General features: G+C 38.1%; 1 protein-coding gene across 4 annotated transcripts in view; it reads left to right on the top strand.

Moving 5' to 3' along the window:
* FER (FER tyrosine kinase) overlaps positions 1–23,262 on the top strand; it is a 460,995-nt gene that overhangs the window by 301,573 nt on the left and 136,160 nt on the right. For all 4 annotated transcript variants that reach the window (XM_027545475.1, XM_027545473.1, XM_027545474.1 and 1 more), the window contains 3 exons: positions 8,065–8,121; positions 16,240–16,355; positions 18,827–18,921. In XM_027545475.1, the coding sequence (XP_027401276.1) occupies positions 8,065–8,121; positions 16,240–16,355; positions 18,827–18,921 (268 nt within the window). The remainder of the gene's footprint in view (positions 1–8,064; positions 8,122–16,239; positions 16,356–18,826; positions 18,922–23,262) is intronic.

Here is a 23,262-nt window from a genome sequence, read left to right as displayed (position 1 = left end):
TTTTTCTCTTGGGCGCCTTCTGTTCAAGGGTATGAAAACTGGGGAGCTCGTGAAATATTAAAATCCCAGTATGTAGTGCTGGGAAAGCTGGACAGTTACGTACAAAACAATGAAATTAGACCATTCACTCACAAAAGTAAAGACCTAAAGGTAAGACGTGGCACCACAGAACTCCTGTTCACAGAAGAGAACATGGACCAAATACTCTTTGACACAAATTGTAGGAATATTTAGTTCATTCTGTCAAGGCAAAAGAAATAAAAGCAAAACCAAATAAATGGACCCTAATGGAACTTAAAAGCTTTTGCTCAACAAAGGAAATCATTAACAAATCCAAAAGACAGCCAATGGAATGGGAGACATTATTTGTAAATAATTCCACCCACAGAGGGTTAATATAGACCACTCATAAACTCACTATCAAAAATGCAAGCAGGCCAATCAGAAAATGGGCAGAAGAGCTAAATAGACTTTTTTTTTCCAATGAAGACATGGGCACATGAAAAGATCCTTGACTTCTCCAGTTATGAGCAAAATACAAATCAAAACAGCAATGAGGTGGCATCTCACCCCAGTTAGAATGGCTGTTGTCAAAAAGTCTACAAATAACAAATGCTGGAGACGATGTGGAAAACAGGAACCCTTGTACATTGTTGGTTGGAATGTAAATTGGTGCTGCCATTATGGACAACAGTATGAAAGACCTTAAAAACTTAAGAGTTACCATATGATCCAGAAGTTCCACTCCTAAGCATATATCCTGAAAAAACAAAAACTCTAATTCAAAGAAAATACATGCACCTCAGTGTTCATAACAGCACTGTTTACAATAGCCAGGACATGCAGACAATTCAGGTGCTCATCAACAGATGATTGGCATAAGAAGTGGTTTATATACACAACAGGATATTAGTCATAAAAAGACAGAAATATTATCCTTTGCTGCAGTGTTGGTGAACACAGAATATTATGCTTAGTGAAATAGCTCAGAGAAAGATAAATATCACATGCTATCACTTACATGTGAAACCTAGAAAAAGTACACAAATGAACGTGAACACAAAACGGAAACTGACTCCCAGACAGACAGTGAGTTTACATTACCAAAGTTTGGGGGCCGGAAGGGGATGCATTAACAGATAAGCAGCAAGGCTTTACTGTGTAGCACTAGGGAGTATACCCAGTGTTTCTCTGTATAATCTGCACTGTGCTGTATACCTGCAACTAACACAGTATTGTAAATAACTATATTTCAATAAAAAAATCCAGTGCTAGGCTCATTTACCGGTATAGTTTAGGAGCATGTTTGCTCTCCTGTGTCAGAGAGGAATTTCGATATAAATATTTGATACTACAAAAATGAAAATAATAATTAAAAGATAAGCAACCGATAGAAAAAATTATTCTACACTTTTATTTCTTACATTCTAGTCTTGTATCTACTTGTAATGCAATGATTTACTGATTTTTTTTTAATATGCCACCAAAGCACTGATATATCGTTAGAGTAATAATTATGCAACGCATGCTTAATATTAATAGTCCTGCTGCTGCTAAGTCACTTCAGTCGTGTCCGACTCTGTGCGCCCCCCGTAGACGGCAGCCCACCAGGCTCCCCCGTGCCTGGGATTCTCCAGGCAAGAACACTGGAGTAAGCTCTTTATAATGATAAACTGCGTTCATGAAGTTTACCCGTGGTTTTTTTTTTTTTTTTTTATCATTAAGAAATAGTTGTAAATTGGAACTTGGCATTATTTGCTAACACGGTTTTGGGGACCACAAGATTTAAGGGACAGAATACAAATAATCTTGACACATCCTAAAACTTTGAGAAATGTTGCTATGACAATCATCTTTTAAAACTGTACTTAAGTTTACCCATGAAAATAAATGATGAGTTACACTCTCAATGTAGACTTCTAATTTGGCACTTGGACAACAACTTATAATTGAACTAGAAATTAGGTTGAAATTCTGGGAGCTGGAATCAATCTTATTGCCATAGAGGAGGTGTGTAAATTTTATGCAAGGTGTGCTTTAGGGAGAATTCTCATATCTCTTAGCTCAGTTGCCTCAGTGATTCAGTTGTCAAAACTGCTTCATTGACCTTCCTGTTCTACAAATCAAATGAAAAACTTTTTGGAATTGATTATATTAAATATAACCGTTAAAGGTCTCAGTGAGACTTTCTGAAAATTTTTACCTCTAGGGTAGTTCCACAATGTGGCATGAATTGGCTCTTTGATAACATAACATTCATTTATCATATACAGTAGATAAATATTTAAGATTTTAAAAATTAATGGCACACTTTGGCCACCTCATGCGAAGAGTTGACTCATTGGAAAAGACTCTGATGCTGGGAGGGATTGGGGGCAGGAGGAAAAGGGGACGGCAGAGGATGAGATGGCTGGATGGTATCACCGACTCGATGGACGTGAGTTTGAGTGAACTCCGGGAGTTGGTGATGGACAGGGAGGCCTGGCGTGCTGCGATTCATGGGGTCGCAGAGAGTCGGACACGACTGAGCGACTGAGCTGAACTGATTCGTGTTATAGATAGTATGTTCTTCATTTGACTCTTTTTAATTACATGATATGATATATGTATTATTTAGAGTCAGATAAGTATTATACTACTGAGTTTTATTTTAATGTAATGTTCTTTACCACACTGAAGAGACTAGTGAAATCAAAATAGAATATGTTGGAACAGTAGGCCAAAAGACAGAAGACTGAAGTTCTTAACTCTCAAACTTAGTACCTGTGTACACAGTCAGAATTTTATCTTCTCAAGGCTTCGGTTTTCAATGTGAAGTGGAGATGATACATTCAATTTAATGGAGGTTCTTCTGAGATTCAGCAAGCAAGCGTGTCTGGGAACATGTTAAAAATGTGTCCCTAGCTTTTCTTGATAAAAGTTTGGTTTTCAGACAAGCGGTAATACTTACTTGGCTTTGCTTGTACTGTGTGTGACTGCGTGCTCAGTTGCTCAGTCGTGTGTGACTCTATGCAACCCCGTGGACTGTAGCCTGCCAGGCTCCTCTGTCCACGGGGTTCTCCAGGCAGAAACACTGGAGTGAGTTGCTATTTCCTCTTCCAGGGGAATCTTCCTGACCCAGGGATCCTGTGTCTCTTTTTGGTAGGTGGGCTCTTCACCACTGGTGCCACCTGGGAAGCCCCCTTGCCTGTACTGTGGGCTGGCTCTAAGTCTGCTCTTAGGCAGTTTTAAAGAATATTCTGATCAGTTGACAAAACCCAGAAATTCTTTTTTGGGGGCGGGGGCGTGCCACAAGGCTTGTGGGATCTTAGTTTCTGACAGGGGATCAAAGCTGGGACCTTGACAGTGAAATCACCGAGTCCTACCCACTAGATCACCAGGGAATTCCCCAGAAATTCATAGTTTAGAAAATGTATTCAGGTCTTAGAGTTTCCTTCCATTCCCCCCTTTCAAAATGAGTTGTCCAATTTAGACCAAATAATTTGACGTTTCAAAAAATTTTTTTTTCATTTTCACAGGTAACTGATAAATGGAAAAAGTATAAGTTTCTTTCATCATAGTAATGAAATGTTAATACTTATGAATTAAATCATAAAACCCTAAGGTCAAGAATATTTGAATAGTCTAAATCAAGTATTTTATAGCTTTTGCATCAGGGAAATTTAATCATTAGTTTTGAATGTAGGTTTGTAGATATGCTGCTGCTGCTGCGGCTAAGTCACTTCAGTTGTGTCCGACTCTGTGCGACCCCATAGACGGCAGCCCACCAGGCTCCCCCGTCCCTGGGATTCTCCAGGCAAGAACACTGGAGTGGGTTGCCATTTCCTTCTCCAATGCATGAAAGTGAAAGTGAAGTCACTCAGTCATGTCCGACTCCCATCGACCCCATGGACTGCAGCCTACCAGGCTCCTCTGTCCGTGGGATTTTCCAGGCAAGAGTACTGGAGTGATGTGCCATTGCCTTCTCCGTTTGTAGATATAATGGTGATAAATCACTAGCAAGCAGATGAAACAAAACTGTTAACTCTCTTCATTACAATTTTGATTCATAGTTTTATGTCTTTTATTTCTATTGACTTATACGTTGGTGCAGCTTTCGTTTTCATGCAGTACTAGTAAATCTGCGAAACTAGGGAAGACACTGCTACTCATGTTTCTTGCAGGCAGTCTGCATCCATTCCTCTTGATTCTTCTCCACATTCAAGAAGGTTGCACAAGTCTACTTCCCCTCTATAGAGAGCAGAGCAAAGATAAAGATAAGAATATTAGGTATAATCTCCATGTGTGCTCAGTCGCATCTGGCTCTTTATGATCCCGTAGACTGCAGCCCACCAGGCTCCTCTGTCCATGGCTTTTTCCAGAAAGAAGACTGGAGTGGGTGCCATGCCTTTCTCCAGGAAATCATCCCAGCCCAGGGATCAAACCCACATCCCCGCATTGCAGGCGGATTCTTTGCCTCTCAACCACCAGGGAAGCCCTGTAATCTCTGTAGAACATACCAGGCCTGGGACAGTTGTTGATGAGTGAGCTGCAGCTGTTTCTGGCAGTCCTTCTGAGTGTGGCTTTTCTTTCCTGTGTGCTAAGGGGAGAAGAGAGGTCAGTAAAGATGATGGGCAAGTCAAGGATCCAGTCTCCTTCAGCAGCGCTCCATTCTCCAGACTCCATGTGACTCAGTGTCTCTGTTCCCTGCCTTACCTTGGAATTTTCTTCTGAGGAGTTTCTGCCTATTTACTTTCTGTTTTCCCCAAGGATAAAGTTATAGGAAACCTCCTTTGTTACCATATTCATCATGACCTGGGTCAGAGGCGTAGTGTTCAGTGAAGCTTTAGTGTCATCGTGTGTCTCAAGTTGCTTGCCTTTCTCAACCAGCAGCCCCGGTAGGAGTATTTCATTTATTTTGTAAGGGAGGAGTTGGATCGTTCCCCTCTTCAGGGATGTGTCAAGTGCTGCTGCCTTTTTCCAGTTTGACAGATTGGAGTTTGCCCCTCTGTCCATATTTCTGCTAAATTGCAGCTATCAAATTGTCACTGGATACCCTTTGGGTATTTTGTCCCTTCCTCTTACAGACAGACTCACAAATCTAAATTCTGAGGCTCTAGGCTCCTTCCTTCTGACCTTCCTTTTTAGCTAAAACAGATTAAGAGCAATCTTACTCTTAACGGACTCCTCCTCAATTGCAGTGATTTGCTTATCCAGTTAGTCTTCTTCCCAACTAATGTGCTTTTCTGCCCATCAGTAGAAAGGTGATTTTCATGACTTCAAACCAGGAGTGACCCTCTAGATAACAGCCATTCTGGCGATAATAAGCGTTCTAGATCCCCTTTCTGCTGTTACAGCCCTAGAGACGACAGTAGCACCCTCATCTTTAACCCCAGGTAACACCATGAAAGTGAAAGTGAAGTCACTCAGTCATGTCCAACTCTGTGACTCCATGGCCTGTACCTGCCTGGCTCTTCCATCCATGGGGTTTTCCAGGCAAAATTACTGGAGTGGGTTGCCATTTCCTTCTCTTTACCATCTGAGCCACCATAGCCATTATTTAAATTTCAGACTTAGGGACCCTTTCCCAGACAGAGGCTCTTCAAGGCATTTCTTTTTTCTGATTGATGTATAGTAAATTTACAATGTTGTGTTGGTTTTGGGTGTATAATAATTTATATTTACTGATTCCATACTCCTAATTAATTCATCCCTCCCTACCTCTTTGATAACCATAAGTTTGTTTTCTATATCTGTGAATCTGTTTCTGTTTTGTAAATGAGTTCATTTGTATCATTTTTTAAGATTCCACATATAGGTGATATCATATATTTGTCTTTCTCTGACTTCACTTCATATGATAATTTCTAGGCTTATCTGTGTTGCAGCAAATGGCTTTATTTCATTTTTTCTTATGGCTGAGTGATAACCCATTGAGTATGAGTGTGTGTGTCTGTGTGAATGTGTGTATGAGTGTGTGTTGTGTGTGTGAGTCTGTGTGTGTGTATGAGTGTGTGTGTGTGTGTACACATACCACATCACCTCTATCCATTCACCTGCCCATGGCGTGTGGGTTGTCTCTGTGTCTTGGCTATTGTAAACAGAAGGCGCTTCATTCTGATGATATGAAGTGGCATCTTATTGTGGTTTGTTTTTGTATGTTACTGACTGATGATGTTAAACATGTTTCGATGTGCTTATTGTCTATTTGTCCATCCTCTTTTGTTAAGTATTCTACCTAATTCTTAAAATTGAGTTGTTTGTCATCTTGTTTTTGAGGTGTGTGTTCTCTGTGTTACATAGAAATGATTTGTCATTTATATATGTTTCAAAAATATTCTTCCAGATAGTAGTTGGACTTTTCGTTTTTTTTTAATGAGATTTTGGGGAAACGCATGTTTTTAATTTGATGAATTCCAGGTGTGTGTGTGTGTGTGTGTGTGTGTGTGTGTGTGTGCTTTTTGTCTCCTAAGAAATTTTTGCTTACACGCTTGGTCATGAAGATATTCTCCTGTGTTTTCTTCCAGGACCTTTATAGTTCTTCTTTTATACTTGGGTTGAAAGACTTGTCATGGAGGCAGAAAACTTTCCTCTGTCCTTCTAGATTCTCTGACTAGTCTAACATTTAAATTGACACAAGACAGATTAACAGGAGAAAAAAATCAAATCTAATTTTGTACATGTACATAGACATGAGAAGTTTAGAGTTAGGAATCTAAAAGATATATATGCCATCCTGAGCTAAGGGATGTATAGGAGCCAGAGGCTTCAGAGAGGAGGGTAATTCTCAGAAAAGAAGAGCAGGTGTTAGTAATTGGATGTTTGCCCTGTCATTCAGATAGGTCATGAAAAGTTATTTCTGGTAATGACTGTTACTGTGGGCAGATCACCATATTTCAATTCTTAAGAGGGAGGTAAAAATTTCCCTTGAGTCCGCAGGGTCTCCATTGCCTTTAGTCCCGAGTAATCCAAATGCCAACGTAGCACGTTTGAGGAGGCCTGTTAGGAACCCCTGCAGATCATACATGTAAAGTGTTCTTTCAAAACAATCATTGTTGTTCCTTTTGTTGACCTATCAGAGGGTGGTGGCTGGGTACAGAGTGTTTCAGAAGGTAAACTAATTCAAAATGGCTGTCCAGGACATTTTAAAGCTGTGGTTGGGGTGAGTTTTTACTTCAAGATGTTTGACTATGTGTCGCAATTGGTCCGACAGATCACAGTTATATTTCAGTCTATGTAATGGGGGAATACTATGCTTTAATGCAAATTCTTTTACATAAAGAATAAAACATACCACTCCAGGATTTTTCTTTCTTCGCCTCATTTTCCCTCCCCTCCTTTCTCCGGTCTGTCTCCTACCTCGTTTCTTCCTTCTTTAATTTATATGTCTTTCTGCTGTTACAGCATTGTGTACTCTCATAGCTGAGACTTTTTAGATGATAAAATATTCCCTAAGTAGTGATTAGTTCCTGAGGTCAGATAATGGAGTGTTCTTTTATAATGCATGTTTGCATCGTTGGTTGTGTGTGCCTTGATGATACTGTAATTGATGTTTGTTGCTTTATTATGCTATAGGAAATTACTTGGGAAAGATGTGGGTCTATATTCACTCTAATAGGCAGCCATAACTCATGACCAGTTGTGGAAAAATTAGATCTTAGGAAAGTGGTTTGGGTAGAAAAATAATTCTGTATGATGAAATGAGGACTGGAAATTTAACATTGCAAAATGAAATTTCCTCATGTACTGATGACACAACATTCTGAAATGACAAATAACAGCGTAGCCTAAGCTTTATGGTGGGAGGAAAGTGTATGCTGTGTTCTAGTTATAGGGATACCATCATTTTGAAGTCTGAGAACTCTGATAAAAGTTTGCTATAATGTAGATCTTAAAGTTCTGTTGTGTAGTAACACTTCTTAAATCTGTTTTATAACCTCTTGAGGTTACAGCTTCTTCGTGTGCTGTTGATTGAATGGTGTGAATGAAATATCCCTTAGGTCTATTTGCCACGGCCTCAAATGCATCTTAGAGCAATTGCGTTTCTCACCTAAGCTAAAAAACCATTCTTTCTTTTTGCCATAGGATAAGAAGTGGATTCTCAATCACGAAGATGTCACATTAGGAGAATTACTGGGCAAGGTATGTAATCCACTGAGCTGAATGACCAGAAGTCTTGATAGTGATTTTGAACTCTGTGATTCTTTGTTTCTTCAAAGCCTTTCTAATATTCCTGCACACAGCAGGGTACATTCACACGTGAACCTAGAAGAACACGGTGCCGTATCTGTTACAAACTGTGGAGTTCGTGGTAAAAGAAGTGTGAAAATCTTTTAAAAGTTTAAGGATTACCTTGACTTTTAAAAAAATAATGTAAATTTTCCTCTGAAAGGATTAAAAGCCACAAAAATTTTTATTACATTGTAGTAAAACCAAAACTAGTGAGCTGAGATTTGGAGAGGAGCTGTGAGGTAATAAGAATGTGTACACCAGTGGGCTTAGTCCATGTGTGTCTGGTTCACATGGTCAGAAAACATGCAGGCCTGCTCTCAGGGATCTCAGGACGTGCATAGAATCACAGTCTGTGGCAACATGGGCCGTGTTATTTCAATCTGAAAGCGATGTGGGCAGGACACATGTCTCAATGCACCCATTCTGTAGCTGGCTCTGCTCGTGGCCACAGGAAGTAGCTATATATGGTAAAGTCACTTTCCTTCAAACTGGTTGGAAATTTCCAACTCATAGGCAATATGAAAGTATATTATATCTATAATCAAATGGGTTATTTGGACATGTTGATTTATAATTGAGTTCCAATAGATAAGCATTAACGTCTTTATCGATGGCTTAATTAGTGAAGTTTGAATTGAGTTGGGGTTCATAATACAAGGGAAGAAATAGTGTAAAATCCAGGTAGGGAAAACTGTTACTCGTATACTTCTGAGTGATCAGTACTAGAATTTAAGGCTCAGCATTTCAAGTAAAGAAATAAATGATTATCCATTACTTATCTTGATTCAAATGTAAACTTGATGAATTGACAGATTTCCCCTATTTTTTAGCCTCGCTATGTGTTAAGAAAGTGAATCCCTGTTGAAAACAATCTATTTTGCAGAATCCTTATTATTTTAAAAATATTTTTCCAAATAGAAGCATTAAATTGCTATTAGAAAACAGTTTCTATTGATTGCTAATACTTATTTAGTAAGTAAATTCTAAAGAATTTCAAGCTACAGTAGCTATTATGTTTATTTCCTCTATTGTAACCATAATTCTTAAGGAAATATTATAGTTTTTCATTACTTTAAGTAACTCGGTATCAGTTATTGGGCTAAAAATTATTACAAAGAAATAAAGTAATTTCTATGAAAATACAATTAAATATAAAGTTATAAGATTAAACCAGTTACTGAAAAAGTGTGTTGAGAAGGGCAGATTTTTCAGTACTAAGGAAAAAAAAGTTTTCAGTTAAAGAGAGATATTTCAGTTATTTTTATGTTTAGTTTAATATGTGATACACGATACTTCACATATTAGGAATTTTATCCATTAGGTCCTTACTTGGTAAGGTTATTTGAAAGAATAATTATTTTCAATGACAAGGCAGTAGCATATACCCGTTTTAATAAATTTAATCATTTTAATAAAACAAACACTTCAACTTTAGAGACATGTATGGCTTAATTTCAGGCTTCCTGGTAGCTCAGACGGCAAAGAATCTGCCAGCAATGCTGGAGACCTGGGTTCGATTCCTGGTTTGGGAAGATCCTCTGAAGGAGGATAGGGCAACCCACCTCAGTATTGCCTGGAGAATCCCCATGGACAGAGGAGCCTGGTGGGCTGCAGTTTGTGGGGTTGCAAAGAGTTGGACACGACTGAGTGACTAAGCACATAGCTTAGTTTCAGCAAATATTTCTGAGTTGAAAATTGTCATTTAATATTTTCATTACCTGTTCTGAGTGTTTATCATATACTGCCTGAAAATGCATGAGAAAAAAAGAGGATTAACCTATACTTACATACTTTGGGATTTAGTAGTAACATAAAGTTGATGTGGTAACTGTAACTTTTACTGAGCACCATATTTCTTCATACTGTGCTTGATAGCTGGTAATCAAAAATATTAATTCCTCAAATATTTATTGAATGCCTCCTGTATGCCAGGCACTCCCCAAGGAACTCGGAATACATCCATGACCAAAGTAGACAAATGTCCTCGCCCTTGTAAAGCTCGTATTCTATCTAGCAGGGAAAGACAGACAAACAATAAACAATAAATAGGTAAGCTTCATAATGTTAAAGGTGCTAATCCTGTGAAAACATGAGGAATTTAGAGTGCTGTTGGTTGGAGTTGTGATTTTTAATAGGGGAATCCAGGTAAGCCTTATCAAAATTGTTACTTTCCAATAAAAACCTGGCAAGAAGGGATTTAGCCACGTGGTCAAATGAGGAAAAGGATTTTAGGCAGAGGGAGTATCAATGCAAATCACATTTGATGAGCTGGAGAGGCAGTTTGTTGTAGTTGAGTAGGCAAGAAGGAACACACTCAGACAACAAGTGGCTGAGGTGGCACAGATCATGTCAAGCCATGCTGGTCAATGTAGTTACTTTGGCTTTGAATATGTGTGAAAGGGTAAGCTGGGGGGTGACTTTGCCTGGAGGAGTGAGATGATCATACCCTCTACAGAGTTCACTCGGGCTCCCGTGTTGAGAATAGGCTGGGAAGGTTCGGAAGCTCTTGTCTTTACCTAACTAATGATGATGGTTGCTGGTCAGATCACAGAAGTGGCAGTGGAGATGGGGGAATGTGGTGGGTTCTGCATTTGTTGTTATGGTTGACCCAACTGGGGCGTGAGACATGGAGGAGGTCGGCTTAGGTATACCAGGTTTTGGGGACTGAGATTAGGGGTTTTGCATGTAAATATTAAGGTTTCTCTGCTAGACTTCCCAGTGGAGATGCTGAGAAAACAGTTGGGTATTAAGTCTGAAGTTTAGAAAAGAGGCGTGGATCAAATTACAGATTCGGTAGTTGTCGCTTACTTGATGGTTTCCTTCGATGAGTTCAACAATAGAGTGAGTCTAGGTAAGAGGAGAGAGAGCTTGAGCTCTGATCACTTCAAAATCAAGAGGCTGCAGAGAAGAGAAGCAAGAAGATTGAGGCTGAGAAAGAGAAATCTCCAGAAAGGCAGAAAACTGGGAGACAGGATGCCTTAGATGCCAAGAGAAAAAAGTATTTGAAGGAGGAGTGATCGGTGGTGGCATCCACTGATGAGAGGTCAAATGAGACGATGACGGAGAATCACTGAATTTAGCAATGGAGAGACTCCTGGTGACTTGACTGAGCACTTTCTTTAGCATGTTTTATGTGAAAACCAAGCTGGAATATATATTAGGGAGAATGGGAGGAGAGGAAATAGGCATGGCAAGGATGCAACTCTGAAGCTTTGCTGTGAAAGGAAGCACAGACGGTGGCGGTTTCAGAAGAAATGATTTGTGTGCTGTTGGTTAACCCGAGAAAAACAGCATGCTGGTTTGAAGCTGGGAATGATGTCGTGAAAACTCATGATTTTTAAAGGAGATGAGAATTGCTGAAATAATATCATTGAGTAGACAAGAGGGAATGGAATTTAGTTTACAATGGAGGATTGACTTTAATAGAAGCACAGTTCATCTTGTAACAGCAAGGAAGATTGGTAGGAGGGTCAGTGTGGACCTGAGAGTCGGAAATTGCTTCAGTTTTCTCAGTAAATCAGGAAGCAAGATTATTAGCTGAGAATGAGGTTGTAGGGGAGGTACGGGATCTTTAAGAAGGGAGCTGAAGGGTGAGGAAAAGTTAATTAGAATGAGAGTGTTCATGTTCTAGGGAATTGTATAATAATTACTGAACAGTATTAAGGACCCCCTAGAGGTGTGTGTTCTTAAAGTGAAACTAGTCAACACTGGTGTGGACTTTCTCCATCCACACTGAACTGTATCAGCCCAGAAGGCCATGCTGCATTTGGTCTGGGTTGTGGATTTGACAAGGGGGTTCTGTAAATTAAGAGGAATAAAGAAGCTGGGCGTGTTTGGTAGACAGTAATTACGAGCCATGGAGTTTAAGCTGAATAAGGAAGAAACCAAGGCTGTTAAGGGTGTAATGGACAATAAAAAGTAATAGGATTTAAAGATTTGGAGGTTTATATCATGAGAAGCACAGGGCTGGAGGAAGCACAAGCTGGAATCAAGATTGCTGGGAGAAATATCAATAACCTCAGATACACAGATGACACCACCCTTCTGGCAGAAAGTGAAGAAGAACTAAAGAGCCTCTTGATGAAAGTGAAAGAGGAGAGTAAAAAAGTTGGCTTAAAGCTCAACATTCAGAAAACTAACATCATGGCATCTGGTCCCATCACTTCATGGGAAATAGATGGGGAAACAGTGGAAACAGTGGCTGACTTTATTTTTCTGGGCTCCAGAATCACTGCAGATGGTGACTGCAGCCATGAAATTAAAAGACACTTACCCATTCTAAAGGAGATCAGTCCTGGGATTTCTTTGGAAAGAATGATGCTAAAGCTGAAACTCCAGTACTTTGGCCACCTCATGCGAAGAGTTGACTCATTGGAAAAGACTCTGATGCTGGGAGGGATTGGGGGCAGGAGGAGAAGGGGACGACAGAGGATGAGATGGCTGGATGGCATCACTGACTCGATGGGTGTGAATCTGAGTGAACTCCAGGAGTTGGTGATGGACAGGGAGGCCTGGTGATGATGAATCACAGCCCCGTGCTGCGATTCATGGGGTCGCAAAGAGTCGGACACGACTGAGCGACTGAACTGAACTGAACTCCTTGGAAGGAAAGTTATGACCAACCTAGACAGTATATTAAAAAGCAAAGACATTACTTTGTCAACAAAGGTCTGTCTAGGCAAGGCTATGGTTTTTCCAGTGGTCGTGTATGGATGTGAGAGTTGGACTCTGAAGAAAGCTGGGCACCAAAGAATTGATGCTTTTGAACTGTGGTGTTGGAGAAGACTCTTGAGAGTCTCTTGGACATCAAGGAGATCCAACCAGTCCATCCTAAAGGAAATCAGTCCTGAATATTCACTGGAAGGACTGATGTTAAAGCTCAAACTCCAATACTTTGGCCACCTGATGCGAAGAGCTGACTCATTCGAAAAGACCCTGATGCTGGGAAAGATTGAGGGCAGGAGGAGAAGGGGACGAGAGAGGATGAGATGGTTGGATGGCATCATCGACTCAATGGACATGAGTTTGAATAAACTCCAGGAGTTGGTGATGGACAGAAAGGCCTGGCATGCTGTGGTTCATGGGGTCACAAAGAGTCGGACACGACTGAGTGACTAAACTGAACTGAACTTATAGGGTCAAGGAATTTTCAGTCTGGGTACTAGAGGAAGTAAGCTAGAAAAATGAAAGCCAGCCAGAAGATGAGATAAATGAAATAGATGTTATCGAGGAGTGGCATTATTGGTGATGGCAGAGTTTAAGATCTGAACCTAGAAAATAACTTGGAATGCAGATCATTGGAGGAGAGATGATCACAAAACAGTTTGAAGTGTTGGAAGGATCCTTAATTGTCTCTTGAAATTTCCAAGTATAAGACAGGAGTAACACCTGGTGCAGTGATTCAGGAGCTCAAATAGTCAACAAATGAGGGAAAATATTTTCAAATGCAGTAGCTGCTAGGCAGGGTATTGGGTATGTAATCAAATGATAAAGTTTCAAAGCTAGGGGTTTTTAGGAAGGCAGTAGAGAGAACATTTTAAAAGCAGTGACAGACAGCTAGTGGAATCCTTTATTCTGTCTCCAGGGCACTGGGAGAAGGCCTGGTGTATGTGTATAGGGGACTGAAAGGAAATCACAATTTTAGAAGCCAAAAGAAACTCACCCACCATTTGAGTGTTCTCAAGTGAGAGTGAGGTTTCTATTAGAGCAAGAAGGTGAAGAGCATGACCAAAGAATAGATCAAGATAAAATTTTAATGATAGACCGGAAGTTCCCAAAGACACAGTGGAGGCTGGGGATAGAAGAGAAATAGTTGGAGACAGCAGGAGTCCACCCTGCCTGATCAGAACCAAGAGTGGGGATGGACCGCCAGGACCTTCTGTGGGGACAGACATAAACAAGACAAGAGACACCATTAAGCTTAGCCTCATGGATGTGGAGCCAGCAGTGGAGATGAAGCTGTGCCTGCTAGGTGGTAGGGAGCAGTGGGTGGCCTATCCTTTTTCCTGACCTGTTTGGATGAAGAAGAGGTGGTCTGTGAAGCAGAGTCTTTTTCTCCGTGTTTCAGATTCCTCCCTTGATCACTGTTAATAGAGTTGACGTCTTCTGAGTGAAGACTGTTAAATAAATGTTTAAAGTTTTAAAATGCTTCCTATGAGCCAGGACCTATAGGTCCGTATAGGGCAGAGACCAGTAAAAATGAACCAAGGGGCCAATGGGATGACAAGTGTTCAGGAAGGACAGAAATAATCTGGGGAAGATCAGGAATCTCTTCATACAGGAGGGGCAGAAATGCACTTCCGGAGTAGTCAGCTTGTTCTTTGATTGGAAGTAGAGGGGAAGTATGTAGAAGGCAGAGCACATATTTTGAAATCCCTGTCTGAATTTAGGATACATGTAGCAAGAGGGAGCTAGACAGAGGCTGAGAGAGTAATGGCTGTGGAAGGCTAGATGTTGAAGAAGGCAGGAGTGTTTCTTGCAGCAGTTAATCTGGCAGTGCTGTGGTGTGTGGGTTGAAGGCCTGAAGAACTGATGGTGAGATCAGCTGAGGTGAGAAAAATGAGAGCAGCTGTCTGAGATGTGAAGAGGAAGACAGCAGTTTCTAGAGGGGGATCTGAACGCTTGCAGAGAGAACAATGGTCCTGCTAATTTAGTCAGCAAGTGTCTTCCAATGAGTTAAATGTTAATGAATTTTAAGAATCATTATTAAAATTAAAATAATTAAATTAAAAAAAATTAAAATAATTAAATCATTATTGAAGAATCAATGCTTCAGAATCATTCAGGTAAATAACGGTCTAGCAGTAATCATGTATACTAACACCTTTACTGGGTCTATTTCTGATATAATAAATGATGTGATGATTGTGGGAAGGAAAAAACCCTTGAATAACACGGAAGGATATAAAGCTCAACTTTTTCTGTTTCTAGCTAATGATGAATGTGTACTCTGTTGAATTTATTGAATGTTTACTTTTCATGTAATCAGTCATCGTTTTCAATAAATATTTGAGTTGAATATTAGATTTAATAGTAATACTATTCATTACTTAAATACCAAAGTATGCTTAATATAAGTAAAATCAATGTTATTTTAAGCAAAGAGCAATTAGCTAATAAATAATGAGTTTATTAAAATCAACATTTTAGTAATTTTCAATTATTAAGAACAGTTAAAATTTATATATCGTGGACTGTTAAGAATTATGTTGATCTTAGAACTCATACTCATGGATTTTCAGACCCCTCGTTGAGTTACTTCTTGCTCAACAGTGGTAGCGTTAAAGCTATTTATGATGTTGCTTATTACAGTTACAGCTAAGAGTGCACATGCGTACGGAGGACTTAGAACACCTAAAGACAGCTGTCATGTTGGCTTTCCAGATCTTCTCATTTTTTTCGTACTTATCATAAAAGCAACTTCAAACTAGAAATAAGGCATTTTAAATCAGAGTATGTTCAAGCCATATAGTAAGGCTCGGAGCTCAGACATCTGGCAGAGATGAACTCACCGTGGTGCTTGCGTTTGGGCAAGCCCCCCCTTCCCTGGCGCCTTCCAGAGACCGCTGACGGCTCTGCCTCTCTCACTCTTCTCCACTCAGTACTGGCCGTGTGCATCAGTGCCCCTAATCACCTTACAGCACCGTGGCTTTACCTGTAAGCGTTAATGGGGACTTTTTTAATACACTGATACCAAAATGTAGAGCTTGAAGGTAAAGACTAGGCGGAGTGAAATTTAGGTACTTCTGACAGTGTTAGTCTTTCCTTTTACACTACTACAGTTTTTTCCCATTTCCTTTCCCATTCCCCTCAAGCCTCAGTCTCCCGAATGGCTGGAGTGTTGAATAGTATATTTAAAGTTGGAGAATTGGAAAGAGCAGCATGCCAAGTCTTTATCTATACTTGAAATTGAATAAAGCCAACAGAGTACTCTAACTCAAAACTCATCATTACATGCTTGCCTGGAATTTTGCAAAGACTTATGTGACTGTCTTACACACCAAATGATAAATATGTTTGTATTTTCAGGGAAATTTTGGTGAAGTATTTAAGGGCGTATTAAAGGATAAAACTGCTGTTGCTGTTAAAACGTGTAAAGAAGATCTTCCTCAGGAACTGAAAATAAAATTCTTACAAGAAGCCAAGTGAGTTCTTTAAAATAATGTTAATATGTACTACTTAAAAGTGATTCATTAAAATGTAAGTTTGAAGATATCTTAAATTATGATTTGATGAATTAGAAATAGGTACTTTCAGAGTCTTCAAAAGTAGACACTTCAAAAGTAGGCAGTCTGAAAACAGAAAGATTCTCTTTTGAAGTGAGACTCTAGGTCAATTAGCAGTTACAGTCAAAAGAGCCAGATGCTAAGAACAGTGAATATTCTTCAAGTCATTAAAAAAAACATTGTAGTATTTCTTGCTTCTATCACATGCATATACACATATGTATATATGTAGTGTTGTGATTGACCTTATAATAAAAATAGTCTGTATTCCCCAAATAAAATACTTACTGTAAATATACCTTGAGAATTTAATGACATTTTCTTTACTCTCCTTAGATGTTATGGCTTGATTGTTTGTTCCCAGCTGTCACTGTTCTTTTCTGAGAATCTCAGAGTTCCTCTTCGGCTCAGGGTCTGACATTGTTCCAAAATTTGCATTGTTTGTTTTCTAATTGATCTCCTAGAATGATTGTCTTCCCTTATATGTTTTAGCTAAAATTTAATGTTGCAACTCCCCAGCTCTATATTGCACGTAGTTAGTGGTAAAATCTAGTATATACAACAAAACACAAAACAAATGGAAAGGGGCTTTGGATAGAGAATGGACATATGAATGGGAGCTGTACAGATGAGTGGTTGGATGGTTGGGAGGGAGAGAAGAAGGGTGTAGAGATCATAGATTGGTGTAAAGGGAAGAAGGAAAAGAGGTGTGTGTGAGGGCCTGTTACCTGCTACATGGCATTGTATATAAAAGCAAAGCTTTCCTAAAATGTGTGTGTGTGTGTGGGCAGCGGGGTGGGGGGCGTGTTACCTCCTTCACGGCATTGTATATGAAAACAAAGCTCCGTAAAGTGCCCTGGAATAACAGAGGACATGCAATGAGAGAACTAAATCCTGTGGAGTGGAGCATCTTGATGTCATTTCTCCATGTAAACAATAGATATTTATAGCAATGTATTAAGCTAGTTGGGTACATTTATTAAATATCTATGGAATAAAATTGCAAGCATTTTTCATATATATCACCAGCAAATCAGAAAAAATACTCTATAATGAATTTAAAAGCATCCTATTGGAACTGAAATTCATGGGCTCATCATTTTAGTTATTCATAGATATCTTAAAGTATCTTGCTTTCTAATTTGTGAATGTTTATTGAAAAATAAGAGTTTAATTTCTTCTTCTAATGTGAAACTATGAAATTTTCTGTTAAAAATTACAGTTATATCCTTGCAAGCTCTCAAGTATCTTTTAATTAGAAGATAGATCTATATATTTAAATATTTAATGTTATTTGGGTTCATCCTGGCTGTTTTGTAGAATTTCTTTATTAAGTAGTTTTCAACCTAAGAAATGACATTTTGGATTAAAGTCAATCATTCTAGAACTCCCTTTCTAATTAATCATAGAAACTGCAAACTCTGTTATTAACAGTATTTTTTTTTATCTCTAGAATTCTTCCTAGTCTGTCTTCATTTGTTAATAAACATTGAACATTTTCAATTTATGACATTTTTCTTAGAGCTATCTCTGCTTTAGTTGTACATGTACAGCACATATATAAACTATTTCATCTTTCTCCAAATGAAGTTATTTTTTTCATTCTCCTAGGAAGGAACCTGTGTTTTTTCAAATATGAGTGAGTTTATAACTGTGTCAACAGGATAATGTGGAATATCATTTGATAACAGGAATCATCAGGGCAAACAGACCTGTGAGGGCATCTAATCTATTTTTAACTCATGCTTGGAGTCCTCTAGATGAGTCTTTGCTACTTTTATAGCCCTCTGAAATTCTGCCTTTATCCAAACCAAAACTTCCTTGCTTTGACTTAAATCTAATATTACTTATTGTTTAAACTTTCTGCCAGGCTTCTCAAAACTTTTGAGTTTATACTATTTGAAATTGACCATGATTGTCAAGTAGGTATTATGAAATCTAAATATGAAGTGATTACTCTATAGCATTTACCAATATGAATTGTTCTAAATTTTAAATGAATTGTGTACATAAAACAAAACTAAACAAAAAGATGCTGCCCTAACAGCTTACAGTTTTTGGTCCACTAATACTCTTCAGCTTTTGTGAGGGCATCGAAAAGCAGATGCTTTGAAAAGAGTTCCACATATTTTGGACTGAGTAAGTTATTCAGATTTAGCATGGTTGTTAGTTATTCAGAGTGGATACTAATTTTTATATGAATATTTAATTAAAAGCTGACTCATTTATTTTTCCAAGATTTATCAAAACTTACATGCATCCCATTTATCATAATTTATGTTCGTACTTACGTTTTAAAAATTGTGTATTCTACTTGTGCACACTACACATGATCATAAATCAATGCTTACTACTTAAATGGTGACTATTCTTATATTTCTCTCATCCAGAATTCTCAAGCAGTATGATCACCCCAATATTGTCAAACTTATAGGAGTCTGCACACAGAGACAGCCTATCTACATCATTATGGAACTGGTTCCAGGTAATACCGTTTTAGCAGTTTCCTCGATGGCATTTTAATGTCTTTCTATTGCTTTTATATATTGTCTCTTTGATTTCTCCTTGTGAAGTTTCCAGTGACTTCTTTAACATTTTCGTCATGATGAAGAGCTTGTACATGTACTCATTGTTTTTATAGTCTCTAATACTTGCTGTTTTCTAGAAAATGTCAACCAACCTTTTTAAAAGGAAATATATTATTACATTGCAGTTACACATGGAATTTAGTTATATATAATGTTTCTGTGAGAAAAACTATTTAGAAAAGTTGTCTGCCTAGTTGGACTTTATAGTAATGGTAGTACTAAGAATTTAGTTCATTCATGTCCTTTTACAAGTACATTACCTCACCTCCTCTCGTTAGTTGTACATAATAAGACCATAATGCTTTGGGTCACAGATGCTTCGAACTTCTTTAATATATGGACAAAAAAAAGGTAATCTCTCTTGGAATTTATCCTTGTATTTTTTTCTGGTGACTTTTAAAACTGCCAGATATTTTGGTTAACTACTTTTGCCAACAAACAAGGATAACATCAAACTGATAGCGTATATCTTTATTTTTATTATATTGATGTGTCTTTCTGTTGCAGAAAATGTAATCAGAGGCAAAATATGATCTTTATAAGATTTACAAGTACAATATTTAATAACTGATAAGCATTTGCTTTGTTACCTTAACTGTTTACTCATTTTAAAAGAAGAAACTTAAAGGAATATGAAAAATATTTCTAACTTTGAATATATATCACATAAACCTGGTATTGCTGATTGCCCACTGAAAACTTTTCACATAATCCTTTCATAATTTAAGGACAGTTGGTCCAATTTTACCATGCTGGTTTGATTGCTATTGGAATATTTCTTTATTACCATGTAACTGCAAAATTCCTAGATTATAATCATTTTCATTCTCAAGATGGCAATATATATTTGCATGATTTACACTACTTGTGATTAAATCTCAAAGTAGCTTTCATACAGTTATGAAAAATAGACTATAGTCTAAAATTTTAAAAACAGTTGAATAGCCTCTGATTTTACCTAAAATAGTATGTTTAGGTATTATGAATACATAAAACATTTACATAATCCAGATGATGCCCCCAGATAATAAGGGATGTCACTGAAAAAGTTAGATTTGAGAGGTGGGGCAGACTTGATGAGGAAAAGTAATTTGGTGTTACTGTAACTGACTAAAGGAGCATGATAACAAATTCCTGATGGAGGTCCAAATTGAATAAAACAAAAGATAGCTTTGAAAGAGAGCCAGGGAAGTGTTTATCTAGACATTAAATAGTAACCTTTATTGATATTTTTTTAATGATTAAGAATAATAAATTTCATTAGAAAATTCAAACTGTAATGAAGGCGGAAAATTAAAAATAAAAACCTCCTACTCAACAATCTAATCTTAATCCAAAGTGAACTATTTAGTTTTTTGTGGTTCCCCCCTCCCAAGAAAATATTTAATATAGAATACCATGATTTTATGCAAATCTTTTAATTATTTAAAATCATAAAACCTTCTTTTTTCTCTAATATAACATGGTTTCATTGTTTCCTATTCATCCATATAGTTCTACCTTTTCTTTATACTGGCTGCAGAATGTTCCATTATTTGGTTTTATATAATTTAATTTGGCCTTCTGTTTATGGACACTTTGGTTGTTTCCAATTTTATTCCTTTTTTTTTCTTTTTTAAACAATGTTCAACATGGGTCTGAGTTTATGTGCATTTTGATTTATGGAAAGTGTATTCGCTTTCTGCTTATGCACAACAAATGATCATAACTTAGCAGCTTTCCATAACATCCGTTTATCACCTCGCAGTTGTGTAGGGTAGAAGTCCAGGCAGGCTTGACTGAGTTCTCTGCTCAGGGTCTCACAAAGCCAAAAATCAGTATATCTGAGTTCTTGTCTGGAGGCACTGGGGAAGAATCACTACCAAACTCCTCCTGGGTGGTGGCAGAATCTCATCTCTTGCAGGTGAGAAGTGGCCCGAGGTTCTCTTTCTTTTCTTGCTGTGAGCCAAGGGCATCTCCCAGCTCTTCACAGGTTTCCACACTCTTTGATCTTCAGACCTGGTGTGTCACATCTTTCAGATGCTCTGAATTTCTCTAACTTGCTCTTAGGTTTTTGGTTCATTCTATTTTGTTTTTCAAAAAAGCTGAGAGAATACTCTGCTGTTTTGAAAGGTTCTGTGATTAGAACAGGCTCACCTGGCCAAGCTGCCTGCCTTTAGGGCAGCTGTGCTACATGACAAAATATAATCGTGGGAGTGGCCTCTAACCATGTTCACACATCTAAACATGTTCCAGGGATTAGGGTGGGACATGACTGGGATGCCATCTTCACATTCTGCCTACCACAGTAGACTTAGCTAAATTTTCTTGAAGGTTCATTGCCGTGTGGGATGTGAAACCACACTGAACTTTTCATACTCTGTCACATTAATTCAGTTGGTTGATCTTGTAAGATGAATGCGTGATTTTTGTAGCATCATGCTTTGTCATTTCTTATTTGGAAAATATCAAGTGACCAAACAGTGACATAATTCATTATGCACTATCAAAAGATCACATTCATTAATGCCATCCCTAATCTCACTGGAAAAATAATAGGAAGTGTCAATCTCTTGACAGCAAGTATGTGTTTTCCAAAATTTTAATTTGCATTGGAAAACTGGAATGTTGTCCCTGGCAGCAAAAACTGTCCGTTTTTTTGCCTTGAAGTCTCAGACTTCACTCAGTCTTGAGAGAATGTCAAATGTCTAATATTTAATAGCCATAATTTTTCAATCTTTTTGAAAACATATTTATTGACATGTAATTGCCGTATACTATATATATGTATATATAAAATACTGACATATGTATACACTTGTGAAACAGTTACCACAAAGTAATGAACACACCTCTCATCCTCAGATCTTTCTCATGCCTTTTTCATCCCTTCCTCCTCCCGCTCTCACCTCCTGTCCCAGTCCAGCACTGATTTACTTTCTGTGACTGTATGTTAGTTGGCACTTCATAAAATTTAATATAAATGGAACCACAGTCTGTACTTCTCTTTTCTTGTTTGGGTCTAGTTTGTTTCATTCAGCATAATTTTGAGATCTGTCCATGTTGTAATGGTTTTCAGAAGTTCACCTTTTTATTGCTGAGTAGAACTGCATTATATGAATATGTCACATTTGTTATCAATTATTGACAGACTTTTGGATTGTTTCCTGTTTAGGGCTACTGCAAAGTAAGCTGCTATGAACACTTACGTACAAGTCTTTTTTTGTACTGACACGCGCCTTCATTTTTCATTTTTCTGCTGAAAATCTACCTAGGAATGGAATAAGTGAATTAGAGTGTACAACTTTAAAATTTTAAGAAGTTGTTAAATTGCTTTCTAAAGTCTTTATACTAGTTGACATTCCTAACTGCAGTTTCTCTACATTTTCATCAACACTTTGTACGCTCAATCTTTAGACATTATAATTTTATGTTGAAGTGCCTTACTGTGTTTTTAATTTGCTTTCCCAACTGACTAATGATATGAGCATCTTGTCATGTGCTAATTTGCCATTTATAATCTTCTTTGAAGTATCTATTTAAATAATTTGCCCACTTTAAAAAAAATGGGTTGTTGTAACAGGGGCCTCCCAGGTGGCGATAGTGGTAAAGAACCTGTCTGCCATCACAGGAGCTGCAGGTTCAATCCCTGGGTGGGGAAGATCCCCTGGAGGAGGGCGTGGCAACCTACTCCAGTATTCCTGCCTGGAGAATCCCCAAGGACAGAGGAGCCTGGCGAGCTATAGTCTGTGGGGTCACAAAAGAGTGGGGCACAGCTTAGCGACTAAACAGTGGCAGCAGAGAGTCAGACACGAGTGGGCAGGTTTAGCACACGGACGCCATCAGCACACAAGCACATTGCTGTTGAGTCTTGGTCCTTTATATCTTCTGGATGCAAGTCCTTTGTCAGATGTATAATTATCAAATATTTCCTTTCAGTCTGACTTGTCTCTTCATTCTCTTAACTGTGTCTTTTAAAAAGCAGATTTTTTTTTTAATTGCAAAGTTTAAATTATTTTTTTTCTTTACAGGTCATGTTTTTAATGGTAAATCTAAGAAATCTTTGAATCCCAGATTACAAACTTTTTCTCCTATGTTTACTTATACAGTTTTCATAGTTTTAGAATTTAGAACGTATAGTTCAGTCTATGGTTTGTTTCATATGGTCATGAGGAATGGTTTGAAGTTCGTATTTTTGGCATATAGATATCCAGTTGTCCCAGCATCGTGATTCTTCTTTCTCTCCTGATTTTTTACCT

The sequence above is a fragment of the Bos indicus x Bos taurus genome, chromosome 7 (genome assembly GCF_003369695.1).
Source record: "Bos indicus x Bos taurus breed Angus x Brahman F1 hybrid chromosome 7, Bos_hybrid_MaternalHap_v2.0, whole genome shotgun sequence".
In the NCBI taxonomy this organism is placed as follows: domain Eukaryota; kingdom Metazoa; phylum Chordata; class Mammalia; order Artiodactyla; family Bovidae; genus Bos; species Bos indicus x Bos taurus.
The sequence above is the reverse complement of the archived record's forward strand: the minus strand, read 5'-3'. Positions and strand labels throughout refer to the sequence as shown.